Source organism: Hypanus sabinus, chromosome 14, assembly GCF_030144855.1.
Source record: "Hypanus sabinus isolate sHypSab1 chromosome 14, sHypSab1.hap1, whole genome shotgun sequence".
NCBI lineage: Eukaryota > Metazoa > Chordata > Chondrichthyes > Myliobatiformes > Dasyatidae > Hypanus > Hypanus sabinus.
Genome location: NC_082719.1, coordinates 82,141,910 through 82,164,079, shown reverse-complemented (window position 1 = coordinate 82,164,079; position 22,170 = coordinate 82,141,910). Strand labels below are relative to the sequence as shown.

The window sequence follows — 22,170 nt, the reverse complement described above, 5'->3', positions numbered from 1 at the left end:
GTGAAGAGTGGTGTACTGGATGCAGGGGCTGGTAGGGTGAAAGCTTGTTTTCCTGTTTAATAGAAGAAATGGAGCTAAGGCGGAGTGTTGGCATTGGTTTGTCAGTCAAGGCGATTGGCTGGAATTCTACAAGGGGGCGCCAATGAGCTCCTCCGGTTTTCTTATAAGGGACGTTTAGAAGCTGGTTTTACTCCAGCACACGAAAGTGTCTCCTTGCTGTAAATACTGTATAATTTGCATTTCCCAGGTTAACACAAAAGGAGGCACTAGCGTCAGTGAATAGGGGCGTTCATGTCAGAGTAGACTTGGAGGTGTCCGGAAGAAAGTGTGACAGGTTTTGGTAGTGCATCCTTCAGCTCGGGAGCCGAGCCCCTGTGACGGACGCCGTGGGGAGATGTGTTCGGCCGCCGACAGCACCGGCCCGGAGGACCTGGCCACATTGTCCCAGCTGGATGAGACCATTCTCCTGGATGTGCTCAGCCGCAGGTTCCAGCATGACCACATTTATGTAAGTGTGTTGAAGCAGGTATCGGGTGGCAGTCGCTTAAAGACCCAGTTTGGCGAGGAGTTGTCGCCCTTCCATTGACTTGAGGGAGTGGAATCAAAATGCGATTGCCGCCGGGGAACGATCAGTGTCTGAACTCGCAAGCTGACCGCGGTGATCTTGTTCATCTTTTGTTTAGCAGAAGCAAGGGAGAGCGTCAGCGCTCTGGGCACACTTTGTTTTCAAGTTTGAGCGTATCTTGAGATACAACTGAAGGATTAAACTGGCCAGGCGAGTGTGTGAACCAACGAGGGTTGCAGTGTACAGATTAGATTTGGGGAACATAATAACACTTAAAAGATACTTTACTTCAAGGAAGGGTAATCTATCTCACTCCCCTAAACCAAGAAGTGTAGTTCAGTCATGCTTCAACCGAGGGCCTTCACGGCTTTTCTATGAATTTAAATTAGACCCGGCAGGACGGCAAGGCCATGGGAACAGATGTAACCCCTGAGTTACCACTAGTCTCCAGGGAGTTTAAATCATGCATCCAGCTCCTTATTCCCCTCCCACTGCGGAGCATTGAGATGCACATGTCGCTTCCACAGGGGTGGTATTTCAGCGGCTTTGAAAGCCTGGGGGGGGGGGGGGGGGGGGAGGGGAGAGGGACAGTTTCTCGGCTACTGCAGCCCAGATAGCCAGAATTGAAAGCTCTGAAGTAAAATCCCAGGGGTGTACGCTGTGGTTAATTTTTTAAAATATATTATTTCGGTTGTTACGCAATCGCAGTGTTTCTCGAGAAATGATGTACAGAGCCAAAGTAACTTTAAATTAGAAAAATAACCAGAAGGCACTTCTTTAGGAGCATCATCAAAACTTAGTTCCAATCCCAATAAGTTCTTGGAGTAAGTGAATAAGATCTTGGTCAAAGATGTTTTGAGGAACATCTCAGATGGGCGAAGGAAAGAAGGAGCCGAGAGTTTTAGGGAGGAAACTTCAGAGCTTGGGGGCCTGGGGGTTCTGAAGGAGCAGCTTCTGTCGGCAGGGAGATTTGAATACAAAGGCGAGAAATTTAAAGTTGTGTTCTGCTTCTAGGAGCAGATGTTGATATTGACCAAAGGCGAGTGAAAATATAAAGTCCGGGGGTGGGGGGGAGGGTGTTAATAGTCAAAGTAAATTTATTATCATGTTTTGTGTAGCATTTTAAATGAAAGAAAGAAAGAGGCTGAGGGATGGGGGGGGGGGGGGGGTCCAAATTCCGGAGTGTTTGGTAGCTTTTATTGTGAAGTACAACAACACTTTGATTTCATGATCTTGTTATATGAAAGAATTGTATATTCGCAGTCTACTTGACATTAGCGAACGGGATTGAATCGATATTTCTGTGCTCCTTAGACGTATCATTGGGTCTAGGCAGAGAAATGATGGAAAAACATAAAACAGAATGCTCGCAACATCCTATTAATTGCAGTGGATAGAAAATTATTTAAGGTGCACTTGGGAATGTCTCGTACACTTGCTGTGAGGCAGTGTGCTGAGTAAGCTACATCCATTTGTAAAACTTCCTGTTGAAAGATATAATATAAAATTTATAATGGAGAAATTAATTTCTCTTGTATGATCATATCTGCAGAAAATTCCAAGCTTATGATACTGCTGGTTCACAACTGGTACTAAAATCAGGCGCTTCTCTGAGTTCAGTGCTCAACATGAGTTTGTGTAACACAAGTGAAAAGCTAATTTTTGTCATCCAGATTTCCAGCTCAAATCTCGAAAGAGAAGTGTTTCCTGAATATCAGCACGGATTAGACCATTCCCCGTATTTCTTGATTCTTTAACGGAAGATGTAGTTTCCTTGTGTCCTCCTCGTGCTTGTAAGTGGCCTTCTGATGCCTGGGTTGCCTAAATCTGGTGTTTTCACGCTGCCTCCTAATTCTTTAAAAATCATGATATGAAACTAATAAATCTGCACTGCAAAGTAAACATCTTTCAAGAAGTTTAACAGGGCAAGATAAATGATCAGGGTATGAGTTCTCAGACTAAAGTTAGTGAAAGGGTAGTTTTCCTGGGCTCTGCGGTTTACTCCAGGAAAAGGCAATTATATTTTCTAAACAAGTGTGAAGTTAGCTGTATCTGGATTTCTCAAAGCCCCATGCAACTAAGTCCAAGTTTGCTTAAGCAGCTAAACGGATGTGTAATAAATACACATAACGTTATTTAGGGTGCAGTGCATTTAATTCCTAGTAATTTATATTGATGTGTGTTGAGAAAGTCAAAGTAAATTTATTATCAAAGTGCATATATTTCACCAAATACTACTTTGGGATTTGCTTCCTTGCAGACATTCACAGGAAAAAAAGAAATACAATAGCATTTTTGAAAAATATTAATAAACAGGCTGACAAACAATAAATGTGCAGAAGAAGACAGATTGTGCAAACATAAAACAATACTGAGTATTCACTCCATAATGCTGATCTTGCTCTTGGGATTTCATATTCTCTTCATTTAGCTTTTTGTTACTCTGATACTTATTTCCTTAAAATCCTTACCTTTAACCAAGCTTTTAGTCATGCTTTTGTGGCTCAATGTCATTAATGTTCATGTGGAATACAATAGCTGTGCTTAAGATTCATTTACACAAACACAAATAGGCTGGCCTTGAAGGATACAACCCAACAGCACACAGATGGGTTTGGTTTGGATGCTCGAGCTGAAGGGCTGATTTCTGTGCTGATTCTAGGTCATGAAGTCACAACCTAGGATGTGAAGTGAACTGTACATTGATCCTGTCCCCACAGTGGAGGCCACCTCAGTAACTGTATTTAAGACGGGGTTGGATAGATTTTTGCACAGTAGGGGAATTAACAGATATGGGGAAAAGGCAGGTAGGTGGAGATGAGTCCACGGCCGCTATAGAAAGGCAGAGCAGGCTCAACAGGCAAGATGGCCTACTCCTGCTCCTATTTCTTATGTTCTTATTGTATCTAAGAGCACTGGGGATACACCAGGGAGGTTTATTAACATGGAACCTTAGAAATTATTAAATCTCCTTTTGGGTCTATGCTTTTCTAAGAATAGAAGAAAATCCCAATCTTAAGATAGCTCAGCACAAGTTTTAAGAATGGAGTGGCTAACGACTGTTTTGTGATGAGAAATTTGTTGGTTTTGCAGCAGCAGTACAAAGAAAAAAACATTACTTATAATAGCCCAGAAAGAATCACAAGGTGGAATTTATAGGTTCATTGTTCAGAAGAAGCCATTTTGTTGACAGAATAAATTGAGAAGTGATGTTCTCACTTGTGGAACAGTCTACAACTGATCTCCAAAACTAGAGTTAATGAACTTAAGGGATAAAAAACAATTTATTTAATAAAGTGGTTAGGAATGGGCAACTCGCTTTCCTAGTTGGTGGCTGAGGCAAGTACCCTAGATCCTTTTGGAAGGAAACTCAAATTTGTACACTCAAGAAAAAAGAAATGCTGAATTTGCTGAAAGGCTGAGGTGATTTCCATATGGAATGTAAATAGTTTTGGAGTCTATTTATGCCAACATGGTGCTTCTCAGCCATGCAGTCTGTAATAGTGTGTGTTTATTTTTGTGTCCTGATTATCGTCGTTTATTATCTTGGATCAGAATCATGTTTATTATCACTGTCTTGTGATGTGAAATTTGCTTTTCAGCAGCAATGCAGTACAAAGAAGTAACATTAATATAATAGTGCAGAAATAGGAATAACAAGGCAGAGATTATGGGTTCCTTGTTTAGAAGTCAGATGGCGGAGGACAAATTAATTGGTCTTCAGGCTCTTTCCAATACCATATCCCTGATGGTATGAATGAGTCGTGGCAAATTTGATTTGGACAAATTATTATCAAAAAATTGGTCTGATGCAAATCTGTTACATTCATTCCAATATTCTATCTAAAGTTGTATGTAAATATTTGATGTTTTATGGATAACTTGAATGTACTATTAGCGGTTTAGCCAAGCTTGTATTGTGTGACAAGCTAATATGGAAATTTTCAAAGCAGTAGTAAAATGAATTTGGTTTCATTTAGTAGAGTAGTGGTAGTTAAAATTCAAAGTAAATTTATTATCAAAGTACATGTCACCACAGACTATGCAGGTCTTTCGAACACACCCCGTCTTTTGAACGTTCCCTTTACGATACTTCGCTGTTACAAAAGGCCTACATTAGTTACCTGTTTTCGCTAACAGAAGATGTTTTCACTGTTACGAAAAAAGGCATCACTCACGCCGAGCAGCCAAGCTCCTCCCCCGGAACTGCATTCTAGCCGGCATTGCAGATGCCTGTGAGCATCTGTGCTTTATGTCGATTTATTTTGTGCATCCGTTAGCAAGGTGAATTCTAAGGTATTGGAAAAGCCTAAAAGAGTGCATAAGGGTGTTACATTTAGTGTAAAACTAGACATAATAAAACGTTTCTATCGTGGTGAATGAAGTAAGGATACAGTGAGTTTGGCTAAGGGTTTGTGGAAATTGATGAAGATGATGTTGAAGAGGTTTTGGCATCCCATGACCAAGAACTGACAGATGAAGAGCTGATGAAGAGAAGGGGATAACAATTGAAGCTGAATGCAGTATCGAACAGCCCAAAAGTGAAATGGTCCAGGAACTGAACGTGAAGCAATTGCGTGAATTTTCACTGTGATTAACAAACGCTGCAATGATTGCAGAAAAGTATAACTTTAGCTTTGAAAGGGTATGTAGGTTTAGGGCATATTTGCAGGATGGTTTGAGTGCTTACAAAGAACTGTATGATAGAAAAATGCACGAGGCTAAGCAATCAAGCATACTGTAGTTTTTCAAGCCTTCCACATCAGAACACGAAACTCGATCTTTGACATGGAGGCAGGCAGACATAGAAGAAGATGACCTGCCTGCCCTGATGGAAACAGATGACGATAAGATGACACCCCAGTCTCCCACCACCCCACCCTCCGATGACTCAGCTTAATTCACCATCATCAATGTGCTCACTGTCTTCCCGATTCTGGTAAGTGAAACTACACTGGACTTACATCATTTCTACTTTATATAGGCTGTGTACTTTTATGTGTTATTTGTTATGATTTGGCAGCTTCATAGCTTAAAGGTTACTGGAGAGAGTGCTTCTGCCGAGAGCACTTGTGTGAGATTTTCACTACGGTGGACAGTGCTGCAATAATTGCAGAGAAGTATTTCTACTTTATGTAGGCTGTGTATTTATCAGATCATTCCTGCTTTTACTATATGTTACTGTTATTTTAGGTTTTATGTGTTATTTGGTATGATTTGGTAAGTTATTTTTTGCCTCTGCGAACGCGCTCAAATTTTTCCCATATAAATAAATGGTAATTTGCTTCTTCACTTCACGACATTCCGGCTTATGAACCATTTCATAGGAATGCTCTACCTTCAAATAGCAGGGGAAACCTGTATTTTCTTGCTCCTCACAGTAGAACAAAGGAATGTAATAGAATCAATGAAAAACTACAGTACTGTGTGCAATAGTCGCGGGTGCATATATATAACTAGAGTGCCCAAGATTTTTGCACAGTTTTATAGTAATTTTATGAATGGCACTGTACTGCTACTTCTGCTGCAAAAAAGCAAATTTCATGAAGCATGTAACTGATGATAAACCTGATTCTGCAATGGGCCTCTATTGTGGACTGAGAGTGGAAAGGTGGCAGGGAGAGGGGAATCATGGCTGGGGAAAATGGAAAGGGTGAGGGGAGGGAGCAGGAAGCATCAGAGAAAAATTCATTAATGATATAAGTCTCGGGGCTTACACCAAACATAGTGTCTAGTCTGATGGCCAAAAAGCTCTATTTTGATTTCATCAGACCATAGAACCTTCTTACAGCTGACTTCAGGGTCTCCCACATGCTTTCAGGCAAACTCTAGTGGGATTTCATCTAATTTTTTTTCAACAGTGGCTTTGTCTTTGCCATTCTCCCATAAAGCTGCAACTGGTGAACCATTCAGGCAACAGTTGTACGCGCAGTCTCTCCCATTTCAGCCACTGAAGCTTGTAACTTCTCCAGTTGTCATAGGTCTCTTGGTGGCCTCCCTCACTAGTCACCTTCTTGCAGTCACTCAGTTCCTGAGGACAGACTGCTTGAAGCAGATTTAAAACTGTACCATATTCTTTCCATTTAGAACATAGAACATAGAATAGAACAGCACATTACAGGCCCTTCGGCCCACAATGTTGTGCCGACTCTCAAACCCTGCCTCCTATATAACCCCCCACCTTAAATTCCTCCATATACCTGTCTAGTAGTCTCTTAAACTTCACTAGTGTATCTGCCTCCACCACTGACTCAGGCAGTGCATTCCACGCACCAACCACTCTCTGAGTGAAAAACCTTCCTCTAATATCCCCCTTGAACTTCCCTCCCCTTACCTTAAAGCCATGTTTTCTTGTACTGAGCAGTGGTGCCCTGGGGAAAAGGCACTGGCTGTCCACTCTGTCTGTTCCTCTATCATGTCTCCTCTCATCCTCCTCCTCTCCAAAGAGTGAACTCCCTTAATCTCCCTCCCTTAATCTCTGATCATAATGCATACTCTCTAAACTAGGCAGCATCCTGGTAAATCTCCACTGTACCCTTTCCAATGCTTCCACATCCTTCCTATACTGAGGCAACCAGAACTGGACACAGTACTCCCAAGTGTGGCCTAACTAGAGTTTTATAGAACTGCATCATTACATCACGTCTCTTAAACTCTATCCCTCGACTTATGAAAGCTAACACCCCATAAGTTTTCTTAACTACCCTATCTACCTGTGAGGCAACTTTCAGGGATCTGTGGACATGTACCCCCAGATCTCTCTGCTCCTCCACACTACCAAGTATCCTGCCATTTACTTTGTACTCTGCCTTGGAGTTTGTCCTTCCAAAGTGTACCACCTCACACTTCTCCAGGTTGAACTCCATCTACCACTTCTCAGCCCACTTCTGTATCCTATCAATGTCTCTCTGCAGTCTTCGACAATCCTCTACACTACCTACAACACCACCAACCTTTGTGTCTTCTGCAAACTTGCCAACCCACCCGTCTACCCCCACATCCAGGTCGTTAATAATAATCTCAAAAAGTAGAGGTCCCAGAACAGATCCTTGTGGGACACCACTAGTCACAACCCTCCAATCTGAATGTACTCCCTCCACCACGACCCTCTGCCTTCTGCAGGCAAGCCAATTCTGAATCCACCTGCCCAAACTTCCCTGGAACCCATGCCTTCTGACTTTCTGAATAAGCCTATCATGTGGAACCTTGTCAAATGCCTTACTAAAATCCATGTAGATCACACCCACTGCACTACCCTCATCTATATGCCTGGTCACCTCCTTAAAGAACTCTATCAGGCTTGTTAGGCATGATCTGCCCTTCACAAAGCCATGCTGACTGTCCCTGATCAGACCATGATTCTCTAAATGCCTATAGATCCTATCTCTAAGAATCTTTTCCAACAGCTTTCCCACCACAGACGTAAGGCTCACTGGTCTGTAATTACCTGGATTATCCCTACTACCTTTTTTGAACAAGGGGACAACATATACCTCCCTCCAATCCTCCGGTACCATTCCCATGGACAATGAGGACATAAAGTTCCTAGCCAGAGGTTCAACAATCTCTTCCCTCGCCTCGTGGAGCAGCCTGGGGAATATTCCGTCAGACCCCGGGGTCTTAACCGTCCTAATGTATTTTAATAACTCCAACACCTCCTCTTCCTTAATATCAACATGCTCTAGAACATCAACCTCACTCATATTGTCCTCATTGTCATCAAGTTCCCTCTCAGTGGTGAATACTGAAGAGGAGTATTCATTGAGGACCTCGCTCACTTCCACAGCCTCCAGGCACATCTTCCCACTTTTATTTCTAATCGGTCCTACCTTCACCCCTGTCATCCTTTTGTTCTTCACATAATTGAAGAATGCCTTGGGGTTTTCCTTTACCCTACTCGCCAAGGCCTTCTCATGACCCCTTCTTGCTCTTCTCAGCCCCTTCTTGATGATTGACTTAACTGTATTACAAGTGATATTCAGTGACTTGAAAGTGTTCTTGTATCCATCTCCTGAGACCGGTGCTTTTTCAATAACATTTTCACGGAGTTGCTTGGAGTGTTCTTTTGTCTTCATGGTGTAATTTTTGCCAGGATACGATATACATTAATATTCTGGAAGAGGGGGGCTGTGTGTAGTGTATTTCAGTTTGCTGATGAAACTAAATTGAATGGAAAAGCAAATTGTGCAGAAGATATGGAGAGTCTGCAGAGAGATTAAGTGAGTAAGCAAGGGTTTGGCAGATGGAATACAATGTTGGTAAATGTGAGGTCATCCACTTTGGAAGGAAAAATGGAAGATTGGATGTGCAGAGGGACTTGGGAGTGCATGTGCATGAATCACAAAAGGTTGGTTTGCAGGTGCAACAGGCGATCAAGAAGGCAAATGGAATGTTGGCCTTCATTGCTAGAGGGATTGAATTTAAGAGCAGGAGGTTATGCTGCAACTGTACAGGGTACTGGTGAGGCAGACCTGGAGTACTGTTTGCAATTCTGATATTGCAAATGGAAGGATATACTGGCTTTGGAGGCAGTGCAGCGGAGGTTCACCAGATTAATTCCAGAGATGAGGGGGTTATACTATGAGGAGAGATCAAGTTGCTTGGGACTGTGGATCGCTGGAATTCAGAAAATGAGAGGAGATCTTATAGAAACATATAAAATTATGAAATTATATAAGCTGTTTCAACTGGTAGGTGAGACTAGAACTAGGGGACATAACCTCAAGATTCTGTGGAGTAGATTTAGGACAGAGATGAGGAGGAACTGCTTTTCCCAGAGAGTGGTGAATCTGTGGAATTCTCTGCCCAATGAAGCAGTGGAGGCTGCCTCAGTCAATAAATTTAAGACAAGGTTGGATAGATTTTTGCACAGTAGGGGAATTGAGGTTTATAGGGAAAACGCAGGTAGTCCAAGGCCAGAGTCCAAGGCCAGATAAGCCAGGATCTTATTGAGTGGCGGAGCAGGCTCGAAGGGCCAGATGACCTGCTCCTGTTCCTGTTCCTTACATTCTTATTATGTTCTTGATATTGACTTATCAGCAGTTGGACCTTCCAGATACAGGTGTATTTTTACTGCAATCAATTGAAACACTTTGACTGTGCACAGGTCTCCAAAAACGGATTTCTTTTTAAATAAATTATGTGACTTCTAAAACCAATTGTCTGCACCAGTGATGATTTGGTGTGTCATATTAAAGGAGGGTGAATACTTATGCAATCAATTATTAAGTATTTTATATTTATAATTTAGAACACTTTGTAGAGGGGGACCAATATCCTGGCGGGAAGGTTTGCTAAGGCTATTGGGGAGTGTTTAAACTAGAATTGCTGGGGGGTGGGAAACGAACTGAAGAGACGGAGGAAAGGGAGGTTGGCTCACAAATAGGGAAAGTTTGGAAACAGTGCGAAAGGGAGGATAGGCAGGTGATAGGGGAGGGACACGCTCAGTCCGATGGTTTGAGATGTGTCTTTTTTAATGCAAGGAGTATCATGAATAAAGCAGATGAGCTTAGAACATGGATCAGTACTTGGAGCTATGATGTTGTGACCATTGCAGAGACTTGGATGGCTCAGGAACGTGAATGGCTACTTCAAGTGTCAGGCTATAGATGTTCTAGAAAGGACAGGGAGGGAGGCAAAAGAGGTGGGGGCGTGGCACTTGATCAGAGATTGTGTCACGGCTGCAGAAAAGGAGGAAGTCATGGAGGGATTGTCTACAGAGTCTCTATGGGTGGAAGTTAGGAATAGGAAGGGGTCAATAACTCTACTGGGTGTTTTTTATAGACCACCCAATAGTAACAGAGACATTGAGGAGCAGATAGGGAGACAGATTCTGGAAAGGAGTAATAATAACAGGGTTGTTGTGGTGGGAGATTTTAATTTCCCAAATATTGATTGGCATCTCCCTAGAGTGATTGACACAATATGTAGGTAAGCCTACAAGAGGAGAGGCTATACTTGATCTGGTATTGGGGTATGAACCTGGTCAGGTGTCAGGTCTCTCAGTGGGAGAGCATTTTGGAGATAGTAATCACAATTCTATCTCCTTTACCATAGCATTGGAGAGGGATAGGAACAGACAAGTTAGGGAAATTTTTAATTGGAGTAAGGGGAACTATGAGGCTATCAGGCAGGAACTTGGAAGCATAAATTGGAAACAGATGTTCTCAGGGAAACATACCAAAGAAATGTGGCAAATGTTGAGGGGATATTTGCATGAGGTTCTGAGTAGGTATGTTCCAATGAGACAGGGAGAGGATGGTAGGGTACAAGATCCGTGATGCACAAAGGCTGTTGTAAATCTAGTCAAGAAGAAAAGAAAAGCTTATGAAAGGTTAAAACAACTAGGTAATGATATGAATCTAGAAGATTATAAGGCTAACGGGAAGGAGCTTAAGAATGAAATTAGGAAAGCCAGAAGGGGCCATGAGAAGGCCTTGGCGGACAGGATTAAGGAAAACCCCAAGGCATTCTACAAGTATGTGATGAGCAAGAGGATAAGACTTAAGAGAATAGGATCAATCAAGTGTGACAGTGGAAAAGTGTGTATGGAACCGAAGAAAATAGTGGAGTTACTTAATTAATACTTTGCCTCGGTATTCACTACAGAAAAGGATCTTGGTGATTGTAGGTATGACTTGCAGTGGACTGAAAAGCTTGAGACTGTAGTTATTAAGAAAGAAGGTGTGCTGGAGCTTTTGGAAGGCATCAAGTTGGATAAGTTACCGGGACCGGACTGGATGAACCCCCAGGCTACTGTGGGAAGCAAGGGAGGAGAGTGCTGAGCCTCTGGTAATGATCTTTGCATCATTAATGAGGATGGGAGAGGTTCCGGAGGACTGGAGTGTTGCGGATCTTGTTCTATTATTCAAGAAAGGGAGTAGGGATAGCCCAGGAAATCATAGACCAGTGAGTCTTACTTCAGTGGTGGTTAATTTGATGGAGAAGATCCTGAGAGGCAGGATTTATGAACATTAGGAGAGGCATAATATGATTAGGAATAGTCAGCATGGCTTTGTCAAAGGCAGGTCGTGCCTTACGAGCCTGACTGAATTTTTTGAGGATGTGACTAAGTTCATTGATGAAGGTAGAGCCATGCATGTAGTGTATTTGGATCTTAGCCAGGCATTTGATAAGGTACCTCATGCAAGGCTTATTGAGAAAGTAAGAAGGCATGGGATCCAAGGGAACATTGCTTTGTGGATCCAGAACTGGCTTGCCCACAGAAGGCAAAGAGTGGTTGGAGATGGGTCATATTCTGCATGGAGGCCGGTGACCAGTGTTGTGCCACAGGGATCTGTTCTGGGACCCCTATTCTTTGTGATTTTTTATAAATGACCTGGATGAGGAAGTGGAGGGATGGGTTAGTAAATTTGCTGATGACACAAAGGTTGGGAGTGTAGTGGATAGTGTGGAGGGCTGTCAGAGGTTACAGTGGGACATTGATAGGATGCAAAACTGGGCTGAGAAGTGGCAGATAAAGTTCAACCCAGATAAGTGTGAGGTGGTTCATTTTGGTAGGTCAAATATGATGGCAGAATATAATATTAATGGTAAGACTCTTGGCAGTGTGGAGGATCAGAGGGATCTTGGGGTCCAAGTCCATAGGACACTCAAAGCTGCTTCTCAGGTTGACTCTGTGGTTAAGAAGGCATATGGTGCAGTGGCCTTCATCAATCGTGGAATTGAATTTAGGAGCCAAGAGGTAATGTTGCAGCTATATAGGACCCTGGTCAGACCCCACTTGGAGTACTGTGTTCAGTTCTGGTCGCCTTGTAGAGGAAGGACATGGAAACCATAGAAAGGGTGCAGAGGAGATTTACAAGGATGTTGCCTGAATTGAGGAGCATGCTTTATGAGATTAGGTTGAGTGAACTTGGCCTTTTCTCCTTGGAGCGATGGAGGATGAGAGGTGACGATAGAGGTGTACAAGATAATGAGAGTCATTGATTGTGTGGATAGTCAGAGGCTTTTTCCCAGGGCTGAAATGGCTAGCACAATAGGACATAGTTTTAAGGTGCTTGGAAGTAGGTACAGAGGAGATGTCAGGATTAAGTTTTTTACACAAAGTGTTGAGTGCGTGGAATGGGCTGCCAGCGGTGGTGGTAGAGGCGGAAACGATAAGGTATTTTAAGGGACTCCTGGATGGCTACATGGAGCTTAGGAAAATAGAGGGCTATGGGTAAAGCCTAGGTAGTTCTAAGATAGGGACATGTTCGGCACAGCTTTGTGGGCCGAAGGGCCTGTATCGCGCTCCATGTTTTCTATGTCTGTTTTTGCTTTGACACAAAATAGGTTTTTTTCAGTTGATCAGTGTCAAAAACCAAATTAAGTCTAATGCGATTCAATGTTGTAAAACATGAAAAATTCCAAGGGGGGGTAATTACTTTTTATAGGCACTGTATGTACCTAAGACTTTTGCACAGTGCTGTATATACACACAAACACTGACAGACTATGAAGAAACCTGACAAAGAAGACGAACTATGCAATATAAATAAATTCTGAGAACATGATTTGTAGAGTCCTTGAAAGTCAGTCCATAGGGTTCAGTGTTCAGTTCAGTGTTGTGGTGAGTGAAGCTAACTCGCTGGTTCAGGAGCCTGGTTGTTGAAGGGTAAGAACTGCTCCTAAACCTGGTGGGGTGGGACCTAAGGCTTCTGTAGCTCCTTCCCGTTGATCGCAACAAGAAGAGAGCATGGCCTGGATGGTGGGGTTCCTTGACAGATGCTGTTTTCTTGTGGCAGTGCACTTTGTAGATGTGCTCACTGGTGAAGAGGGCCTTTCTTGTGATACACTGGGCTGAATGAATTATGTTCTGTAGGCTTTTACTTTCCTGGGCACTGGTGTCTCCATATTTGCCATGATGCAGCCAGTCAGGATACCTTTCACAGCGCATCTATAGAAGTTTGTCAGAGCTTTAGATGTCATGTCAAATGTGGATTCGGCAGAAAAATAGATTTTTTACTTTATTCTTGTGAAAGTTTTATTTGGAGTAAGATGGCCAGTTCTCCAACAGACCTATTGGAGAGAACGTACTGACGTAAGTTTAATAGAACACTTAGAGAAGCTGGCTTCTTAAACCCTGAACCAATGGGACCCAACTATGTTCAAATGGGATTGATTGTAGGTGATGGCAATAATTCATTTTCTTTTCCATTTACGGATTGTGAGTGTTGCCAGCTAAGCCAGCATTTATTGCCCATCCCTAGTTGCCCTTGAAAAGGTGGTGATGAGCTGCAGTCCCTGAGGTGTGGGTACACCCATGGTGCTGTTCGGGAGAGAATTCCATGATTTTCACCCACCGACAATGAAGGAAGGGTGATATGTTTCCAAGTCAGGATGGTAAGTTACTTGGAGGGGGAATCCCCAAGTGATGGTGTTCCCAAGTATCTGCTGTTTTCACCCTTCTAGATGGTAGTGGTCGTGGGTCCAGAAGGTGCTGCCTTAGGAACTTTGGTGTGTCGTCGCAGTGCATCTTGTAGATAGTACACCCTGCTGCAGCTGCTCGTCGATGGTGGAGGCATTGGATCTTGTGTACATTACAGCATGGGATGAAATGCATCTTTTGAATTAACAAACCCGCCTGAGGATGTGCTGGGGGCAGCCTGCAAGTATTGCCACAAATTCTGGCGCTGACATAGCATGACCACAGTGCTCAGCAGAATGACATAGTGCCACACGGTAGCATAGTGGTGAGCGCGATGTTATTACAGCTCAGGGCGTCAAGCGTTTGGAGTTCAATTCCAACGTCATCTGTAAGGAGTCTATATGTCCTCCCCATGGAGAGTGGGGGTTTTCTCCATGTCCTGTTTCCTCCCATGGTCCAAAGGTGTACTGGTTAGTGGGTTAATTGATCATTGTAAATTGTCCTGTGATTAGGCTAGGGTTAAATTGGGGATAGCTGGGAGGTGCAGATCGAAGGCCGGAAGGGCCTATTCCGTGCTGTGTTTCTAACTAACTAACAAAATAGAACACAATGAGCAGCAAAACAGACCCAGCCCCTCCCTCCCGCCCACACACACATAAACAGTCCTTTAACCCCAGGGCGGACCTCCGGCCTCCAGCCGACCTTACTTGATCATATCCAAATCAGCACTGCAGTTCAGTGTTCAAGGAAAACCAACAGTTTTCTGAAGGCTAACCAAGAAATGAGTAACATTAGTGCTGGAAGGTGGACAAAAGAAAATTAATCAATTCCTTTATTTTGCCACAGATACTGAGGGACAGCTTAAAAAAAACACTTCTGTTATGCATGCCATCCAAACAGATCATTCTCGGCCTGAAACGTCGACTAGATTTCTCCCTATAGATGCTGCCTGGTCTGCTGCGTTCCACCAGCATTTTGTGTGTGTTGCAGATCATTTTATTTTACTGCACAGTGAGGTTTGTTTAAGTGAAGGCAACAGCAGAATACAGAACAAAGTGCTGCATCTACAAAGTGCTCTACAGGAGGACAATATGGTGCAAGGCTATCTTAGAGTTATAGCATTTAGATTTAAAAGAGCAGAACAAATATAATGGTTAGGTCTGCAAAGAACAGATTGCAACAAGTCCTGGCTGAGAATGAGTTCCTGCTGACTCTGAATGGTGTGACTTTAGCTATGTTTGGTGGAAGCTGAATAACATGACATCGGCCTGCTGGAAACAATTTAATGATTATTTGCATCTTGAATGGAGCAGGCTTCAGAGCAAGTGGTTGGTGGAATCAAGAGTTGTGGTAATGTTGAACTGTGCGTCAATAGCGTAGATGTGAAAAGGATAATGTCACTAAAATGTAAACAGATGAAGAGGGAGCTGAGTATCAAACACTGAGCTATTCTGGAGAGGATTGTGGGGACCACAAAGCCAGCCATTGTTACCGAGCTGGTCAGCTTGAGGTGCACAAGACTGGAAGTAAGGCAGATGGTTGATAATATAATAAGAGGATGAAATGCTTGTGAAACAGCTGTCACAGAAAGTGCACCCCATTCTTTAACATGTTTTGAATATGTAGTTTAAAGGATTTGATTAAGTACAGGGTTTATGTAGAAGGACTAGATCAGTTTGGAGCAATTGGAGCAAATGGGGATCACTGAAGGATCTTTTGAGAAAAGGATGGTGAAAAAAATGGTTCTTCTATAATTGTTGATGAACAAAATGAATTAGCATTCTGATTTGTTAAGATTCAACTACATGAAGATGGAAATCATAAACATGAGAAAGTCTGCAGATGCTGGAAATCCAAAGCAACACTCACAAAATGCTGGAGAAACACAGCAGGTCAGGCAGCATCTATGGAAATTTCCAGAAGGCGTTCAATAAGATGCCGCACAAGAGACTTATAAATAAGATATGGATGCATGGAGTCGGAGGAAGTGTACTGGCACGGATAGTGGATTGGTTAACCAATAGAAGGCGAACATTTGGTATAAATGGGTGTTTCTCCGGTTAGCAGTCAGTGGTGAGTGGGGTGCTGCAGGGATCAGTGCTGGGCCTGCAGCTGTTTACCATTTACCATTTACTGATGATTTGGAAGAGGGGACTGAGTGTAGCGTAGCAAAATTTGCTGATGACACTAAACTGAGTGGAAAAGCAGATTGTACAGAGGATGTGGAGAGTCTGCAGAGGGATATAGATAGGTTAAGTGAGTGGGCCAAGGTCTGGCAGATGGAATACAACTTTGGTAAATGTGAGATCATCCACTTTGGAAGGAATAATAGAAGAGCAGATTATTATTTAAATCGTGAAAGATTGCAGCATGCTGTTGTGCAGAGGGACTTGGGAGTGCTTGTGCATGAATTGCAAAATGTTGGCTTGCAGGTACAACAGGTTATTAAGAAGCAAATGGAATGTTGGCCTTCATTGCTAGAGGGATTGAATTCAAGAGCAGGGAGGTCATGCTGCAACTATACAGGGTACTGGTGAGGCCGCACCTGGAGTACTGTGTGCAGTTCTGGTCTCCATACTTGTGGAAGGATATACTGGCTTTGGAGGCAGTGCAAGGAGGTTCACCAGCTTGATTCCAGGGATGAAAGGGTTAACCTATGAGGAGCGATTGAGTCACCTGGGACTATATTCTCTTTAGTTCAGAAGAATGAGAGGGGATCTTATGGAAACATACAACAATTTGAAAGGAATAGATAAGATAGTAGGAAAGTTGTTTCCATTGGTAGGTGAGACTAGAATTAGGGGACATTGCCTCACGATTCAGGGGTGAAGATTTAGGACAGAGATGAGGGGAATCTGTTTTTCCCAGAGAGTGGTGAATCTGTGTAATTCTCTGCCCAGGGAAGCACTTGAGGCTTCTTTAAGAAACAGTTAGGTTTTTACATAGTAAGGGAATTAAGGGTTATGGAGAAAAGTCAGGTAGTCGGAGCCAAGTTTACGGACAGATCAGCCATGATCTTATTGAATGGTGGAGCAGGCTCAATGGGCCGGATGGCCTACTCCTGCTCCTATCTCTTATGTTCTTATGAAATGGATAAACAGTCGGCATTTCGGGCTGAAACCCTTCTTCAGTCCTGAAGAAGGACGTTGGCCCAAAACATCAACTGTTTATCCATTTCTATAGAAGCTGCCTGACCTGCTGAGTTCCTTGTATGTCAATGAAGTTGTAAAGCCCTTTTTTTGATCTGACCTCAGCAGGAGCAACAGCAGAATGGTCTAATTTTCAATATCTTGGACTAATTTACAAAATATCTGCTAAGACTCCTACTTTAATGCAGTAACATTTGAAAGTAATCTAATGTTTACCCATATGAATGTTACTTGAGGTCCCAATTAGGCTCTGTGGTGACACTGGAGGATTAAAAATGTTGCAAAGCACAGAAACAAAAGCCATTAATACCTTTGAGTCCTTGGCAGCTGTTATATACTACTCTTTACCACATCCTTTCTTACCTCTTCTAAACCTATTACTGCAATCCTCTATTCCTTTATTCCTAGCATGCTTGTTCATTCTTCTCTTAAATGTGTTTGCATTGTTTGCTTTATCTCTGTGCTTTGTGTTCATGAATTCTCCATTCTTATTACACTTTATCTGAGCCAGTTTCTTCAGAGTTCCCTGTTGATTTCTTCATGGTTATCTTATATTGGTGGCCTCTAGTTGGGTGCTTTTTCTGCAAGATGAAACATTTTCTCTCAATCACATGATTGTAACCCTTAATAATTTTAAAGATCTCAATTAGATTTCTCCTAAGTTACCTTTTTCTTCCCCCCCCCCCCCCAAGAGAAATGAGAGCCAGTTGGAATAGCCTAGCTTAAAACCAAGGCAGGATTTCCCAAGAGTAATAATTACCTAGATAGTGATTTCTGTTTCTAAATGAACATTTTCGGAGAGAAGGTAATTTAGTGTGGAGGAGAAAATAAGAACACATTGTAGGGGTGGATCTCCTGCCCCATCCAGACTGTCCACCTTTCGATAGGATTATGGTTGATCTGTCATAAACCTAATATCCTTTTCGATCATTCAAAGAAAACTTAAATACCTCCAGTGATCTGCCCTCGACCCAACGTTCTCTGGGGTAGAGAATTCCAGAAATCCGTACTCATTTGTTTAAATGACTGCACCTCTTTCTCTTCCCCCCCCCCCCCCAACCGCCATTTTCCACCTCTTGTAACTTTCTCTTCTCAGGCTTTCCCAACAGCTACCGTGTCCTAGCCCTTCAGACCATTATGTTTCAGTGGGTTTTCTCTGCATTCTTTTCAGCTCAACTTCCTTCAGTGTTTGTAAAAGGACCACCTTCTCACCTTGGCTAGAGAATCGATGTGTCCGGTGCCAGTATATCCTTAGAGGAGAAAACCCTGATGAAAGGTCTCTACTTGAAATGGTGTTCGTTAACTTTTTCCATAGATGCTGCCTGGCCTGCTGAGTTCCTCCAGCATTTTGTATGTGTTGCTTAGTATATCCTTGCTTAAATAAAGCAATCAAAACCACAAGTGATTCCGCCAGTATGGCCCCACTAGTACCTTTTTAAAAAGTGTAACAATACTTCTCTGTTACTAAGCTCTAACCCCCTACCTGACTACTGGTTCTACTGCTTGCCAGCTTTTTGTGATTCACATGGACACATCTGGATCCCTCTTTTCCAATCCTTCCATATATAGATATCTGTTTCTGCTTCCTCCTATCAAGGTACATGACCTCATAATGTGCTGCACCAAAATTGGTTTGCCAAGTTTCTCAGATTTCGTGCACGCACTTTCCAGTTACAGAGTCCGTATTGCAAAATTCCCTCCCAACTATTTTTATGTCGTCAGTAGACTTGTTTACTCCTCCCAGGTCAATGACATACATAGGCAGCAAATAAACAGGGCCCAAGAAATTATCTTGGTGCACCCTACTATTTGTAACCAGTCAAATGGAAAAGCATCTACTTATTCTGATTCACCGGCTTCTCTGTGACAATCAGTCTTTAATATGTGATAATACACTCCCTCTGATGTCATGGCCTGTTGTGCCACAGACTTTTATATGACACTGTAGTGTTGTGCTACATGCAGCGCTGAAATAACGACACGGAGTCGGTGAACTGCAGTTGCAAAAGAGGTTTATTCAAACTTCGTGGCCTCGCTTTAAAACCTTCCTGATCCCGCCCTCCCCGGGCGGGAATGCTGTCAGGGGCACGTATTCACAGTCCCGTCCCGCATGCGGGCTTTTCCCCTTGCTGGTAAAGCAGGCTTGGCGCCCTCTTTGGGACCAGCCTCAATGCCGGCGTGCGCCGCTTTGTGAGCCGGTTCGAGTGCGCTGGGAAGTGGGTCGCCATATAACCACCCCCCACCCCAGAACCGGCGATACACCCCCCAATGTCCACAGTCTGGATCAGCCTTTTTTTGGGAGGTCTGCCTCTGCGCCGCGGTGCCTGAATCTCGACCGGCTGTGCCAAGTCCACATGGGCCAGTTTGAGTCGGTCCACCGTGAAAACCTCCTCTTTCCCCCCAATGTCCAGCACAAATGTGGACCCATTGTTTCTGATCACCGTAAACGGCCCCTTGTACGGCCACTGTAGCGGTGCCCGATGTCCGCCCCGTTGTACAAAAATGAACTTACAATTTTGCAGGTCTTTGGGTACGCAGGTCGGGTTCCGCCCGTGCTGTGAAGTGGGTATGGGGGCCAGGTCACCGAGCCTCTCGCGTAGTCTGCCCAGGACTGCTGTGGGTTCTTCCTCTTGCCCCCTTGGGGCTGGTATGAACTCCCCTGAGACGACCAGGGGTGCACTGTACACCAACTCGGCCGACGAGGCGTGCAGATCCTCTCTGGTCGCCGTGCGGATTCCGAGCAGGACCCAGGGAAGCTCGTCCACCCAGTTAGGCCCTTTGAGGTGGGCCATGAGAGCCGACTTCAGGTGACGGTGGAAACGCTCCACTGGTCCGTTCGACTGTGGGTGGTAGGCAGTTGTGTGGTGCAGCTGTGTCCCCAAAAGGCTGGCCATAGCTGACCACAGGCTGCAGGTGAACTGGGCGGCTCTGTCGGAGGTAATGTGGGCTGGTACACCAAGCGAGATACCCAGGTGGCAATCAGTGCCCGGGCACAAGATTCAGAGGTGGTGTCGGTGAGCGGTTCCGCCTCTGGCCATCTTGTGAATCGGTCCACGATAGTCAGGAGGTGCCGCGCTCCTCGCGACACTGGCAAGGGGCCCACGATATCCACATGAATGTGGTCAAAACGCCGGTGGGCGGGGTGGAACTGCTGCGGCAGAGTTTTGGTGTGCCGTTGCACCTTGGCTGTTTGGCAGTGCATGCACGTTTTGGCCCATTCACTGACCTGCTTGCGGAGTCCATGCCAAACGAACCTGTTGGCTACCATCCCGACGGTTGTCCTGATGGAGGGGTGCACTAAGTTGTGAATGGAGCCGAAAACACGCCGTCGCCAGGCTGCCGGAACGACGGGGCGGGGCTGGCCGGTGGCGACGTCACAGAGTAGGGTCCTCTCACCTGGGCCTACAGGGAGGTCCTGGAGCTGCAAACCAGAGACTGCAGTCCTATAACTAGGGATCTCCTCGTCTGCCTGCCGCGCCTCCGCCAGTGCTTCATAGTCTACCCCCTGGAACAGGGTTTGGATGTTAAGGCGGGAGAGGACGTCTGCCATGACATTGTCCTTTCCCGAGACATACCGGACACCCGTTGTGTATTCGAAGATGTAGGACAGATGTCGCTGCTGGCGGGACAACCAGGGGTCGGGTGCTTTCATGAATGCAAAGGTAAATGGTTTGTGGTCCGTGAATGCGGTGAAGGGCCGACCTTCTAAGAAGTACCTGAAATGCCAGGTTGCCAGGTATAGCACCAACTGTTCCCGGTCGACAGCACTGTATTTGAGCTCAGGTGGTCGTAGGTGTTTGCTGAAAAACGCCAGGGGTTGCCAGCGACCCTCGATGAGTTGTTCCAGCACCCACCGACTGCCGTGTTAGATGCATCCACTGTGAGGGCGGCAGGGACGTCCGTTCTGGGGTGCACTAGCATCGTGGCGTTTGCCAAGGCTTCTTTGTTTTTAATGAAAGCGGCGGCGGACTCCTCGTCCCAGGTAATGTCCTTGCCCTTACCCGACATCAGGGCGAACAGGGGGCGCATGATCCAGGCAGCTGAAGGGAGGAAGCGGCGGTAGAAATTCACCATACCCACGAATTCCTGAAGGCCTTTGGTTGTGTTGGGTCGGGGGAAATGGCGGACCGCGTCTACCTTGGCGGGCAGAGGGGTTGCCCCGTCTTTAGTAATCCTGTGGCCCAGGAAGTCGATGGTGTCGAGCCTGAACTGGCATTTGGCCGGGTTGATTGTCAGAGGGTATTCAGTCAGTCGGGCGTAGAGCTGACGGAGGTGGGACAGATGCTCCTGATGACTGCTGCTGGCTATGAGGATGTCATCCAAATAGATGAAAGCGAAGTCCAGGTCGCGTCCCACCGCATCCATTAACCGCTGAAACGTCTGTGCGGCATTCTTCAGGTCGAACGGCATGCGGAGGAACTTGAAAAGGCCGAAAGGGGTGTTGAGTGCCATTTTGGGGACGTCGTCCGGATGCATCGGGATTTGATGGTATCCCTGGACGAGGTCTACCTTGGAGAAGATCCGTGCGTCATGCAGGTTTGCTGCAAAGTCCTGAATGTGCGGCACAGGGTAGCGGTCCGGTGTTGTAGCCTCGTTCAGCCTGCGGTAGTCGCCGCATGGTCTCCAGCCCCCTGTTGCTTTGGACACCATGTGCAGGGGGGAGGCCCATGGGCTGTCGGACCACCGGACGATCCCCAAATCCTCCATCCTCCTTCACCAGTTGGAGTGTGTCCGGAGGAAAGCCTTCGAGCACGGGCGTGGAGGGGTGGTCCTTGTGTCGGGATGTGGTGCTGTACGCCGTGTCTGGGCATGGCTAACGTGAACTGTGGCGCCAGAACCGATGGGAAATCCGCCAGGACTCTGGTGAAGTCGTTGCCGGACAGCATGATGGAGCCGAGGTGAGGGGCTGGCAACTGGGCTGCACCCAGGGAGAATGTCTGAAAGGTCTCGGCGTGAACCAGTCTCTTCCTTGGCAGGTCGACCAGCAGGCTGTGAGCTCGCAAAAAATCTGCTCCCAGGAGCGGTTGGGCTACGGCGGTCAGTGAGAAGTCCCACGTGAACTGGCTGGAGCCGAACTGTAGCCACAC

At 45.0% G+C, this 22,170-nt stretch overlaps 1 protein-coding gene across 1 annotated transcript in view; it reads left to right on the top strand.

Moving 5' to 3' along the window:
• Positions 1-217: 217 nt before the first annotated feature.
• Positions 218-22,170, top strand: part of LOC132404925 (myosin-IIIb) — a 189,137-nt gene continuing 167,184 nt past the window's right edge. The window contains exon 1 of the mRNA XM_059989534.1: positions 218-508. Within this exon, the coding sequence (XP_059845517.1) occupies positions 395-508 (114 nt within the window). The 5' untranslated portion in view covers positions 218-394. The remainder of the gene's footprint in view (positions 509-22,170) is intronic.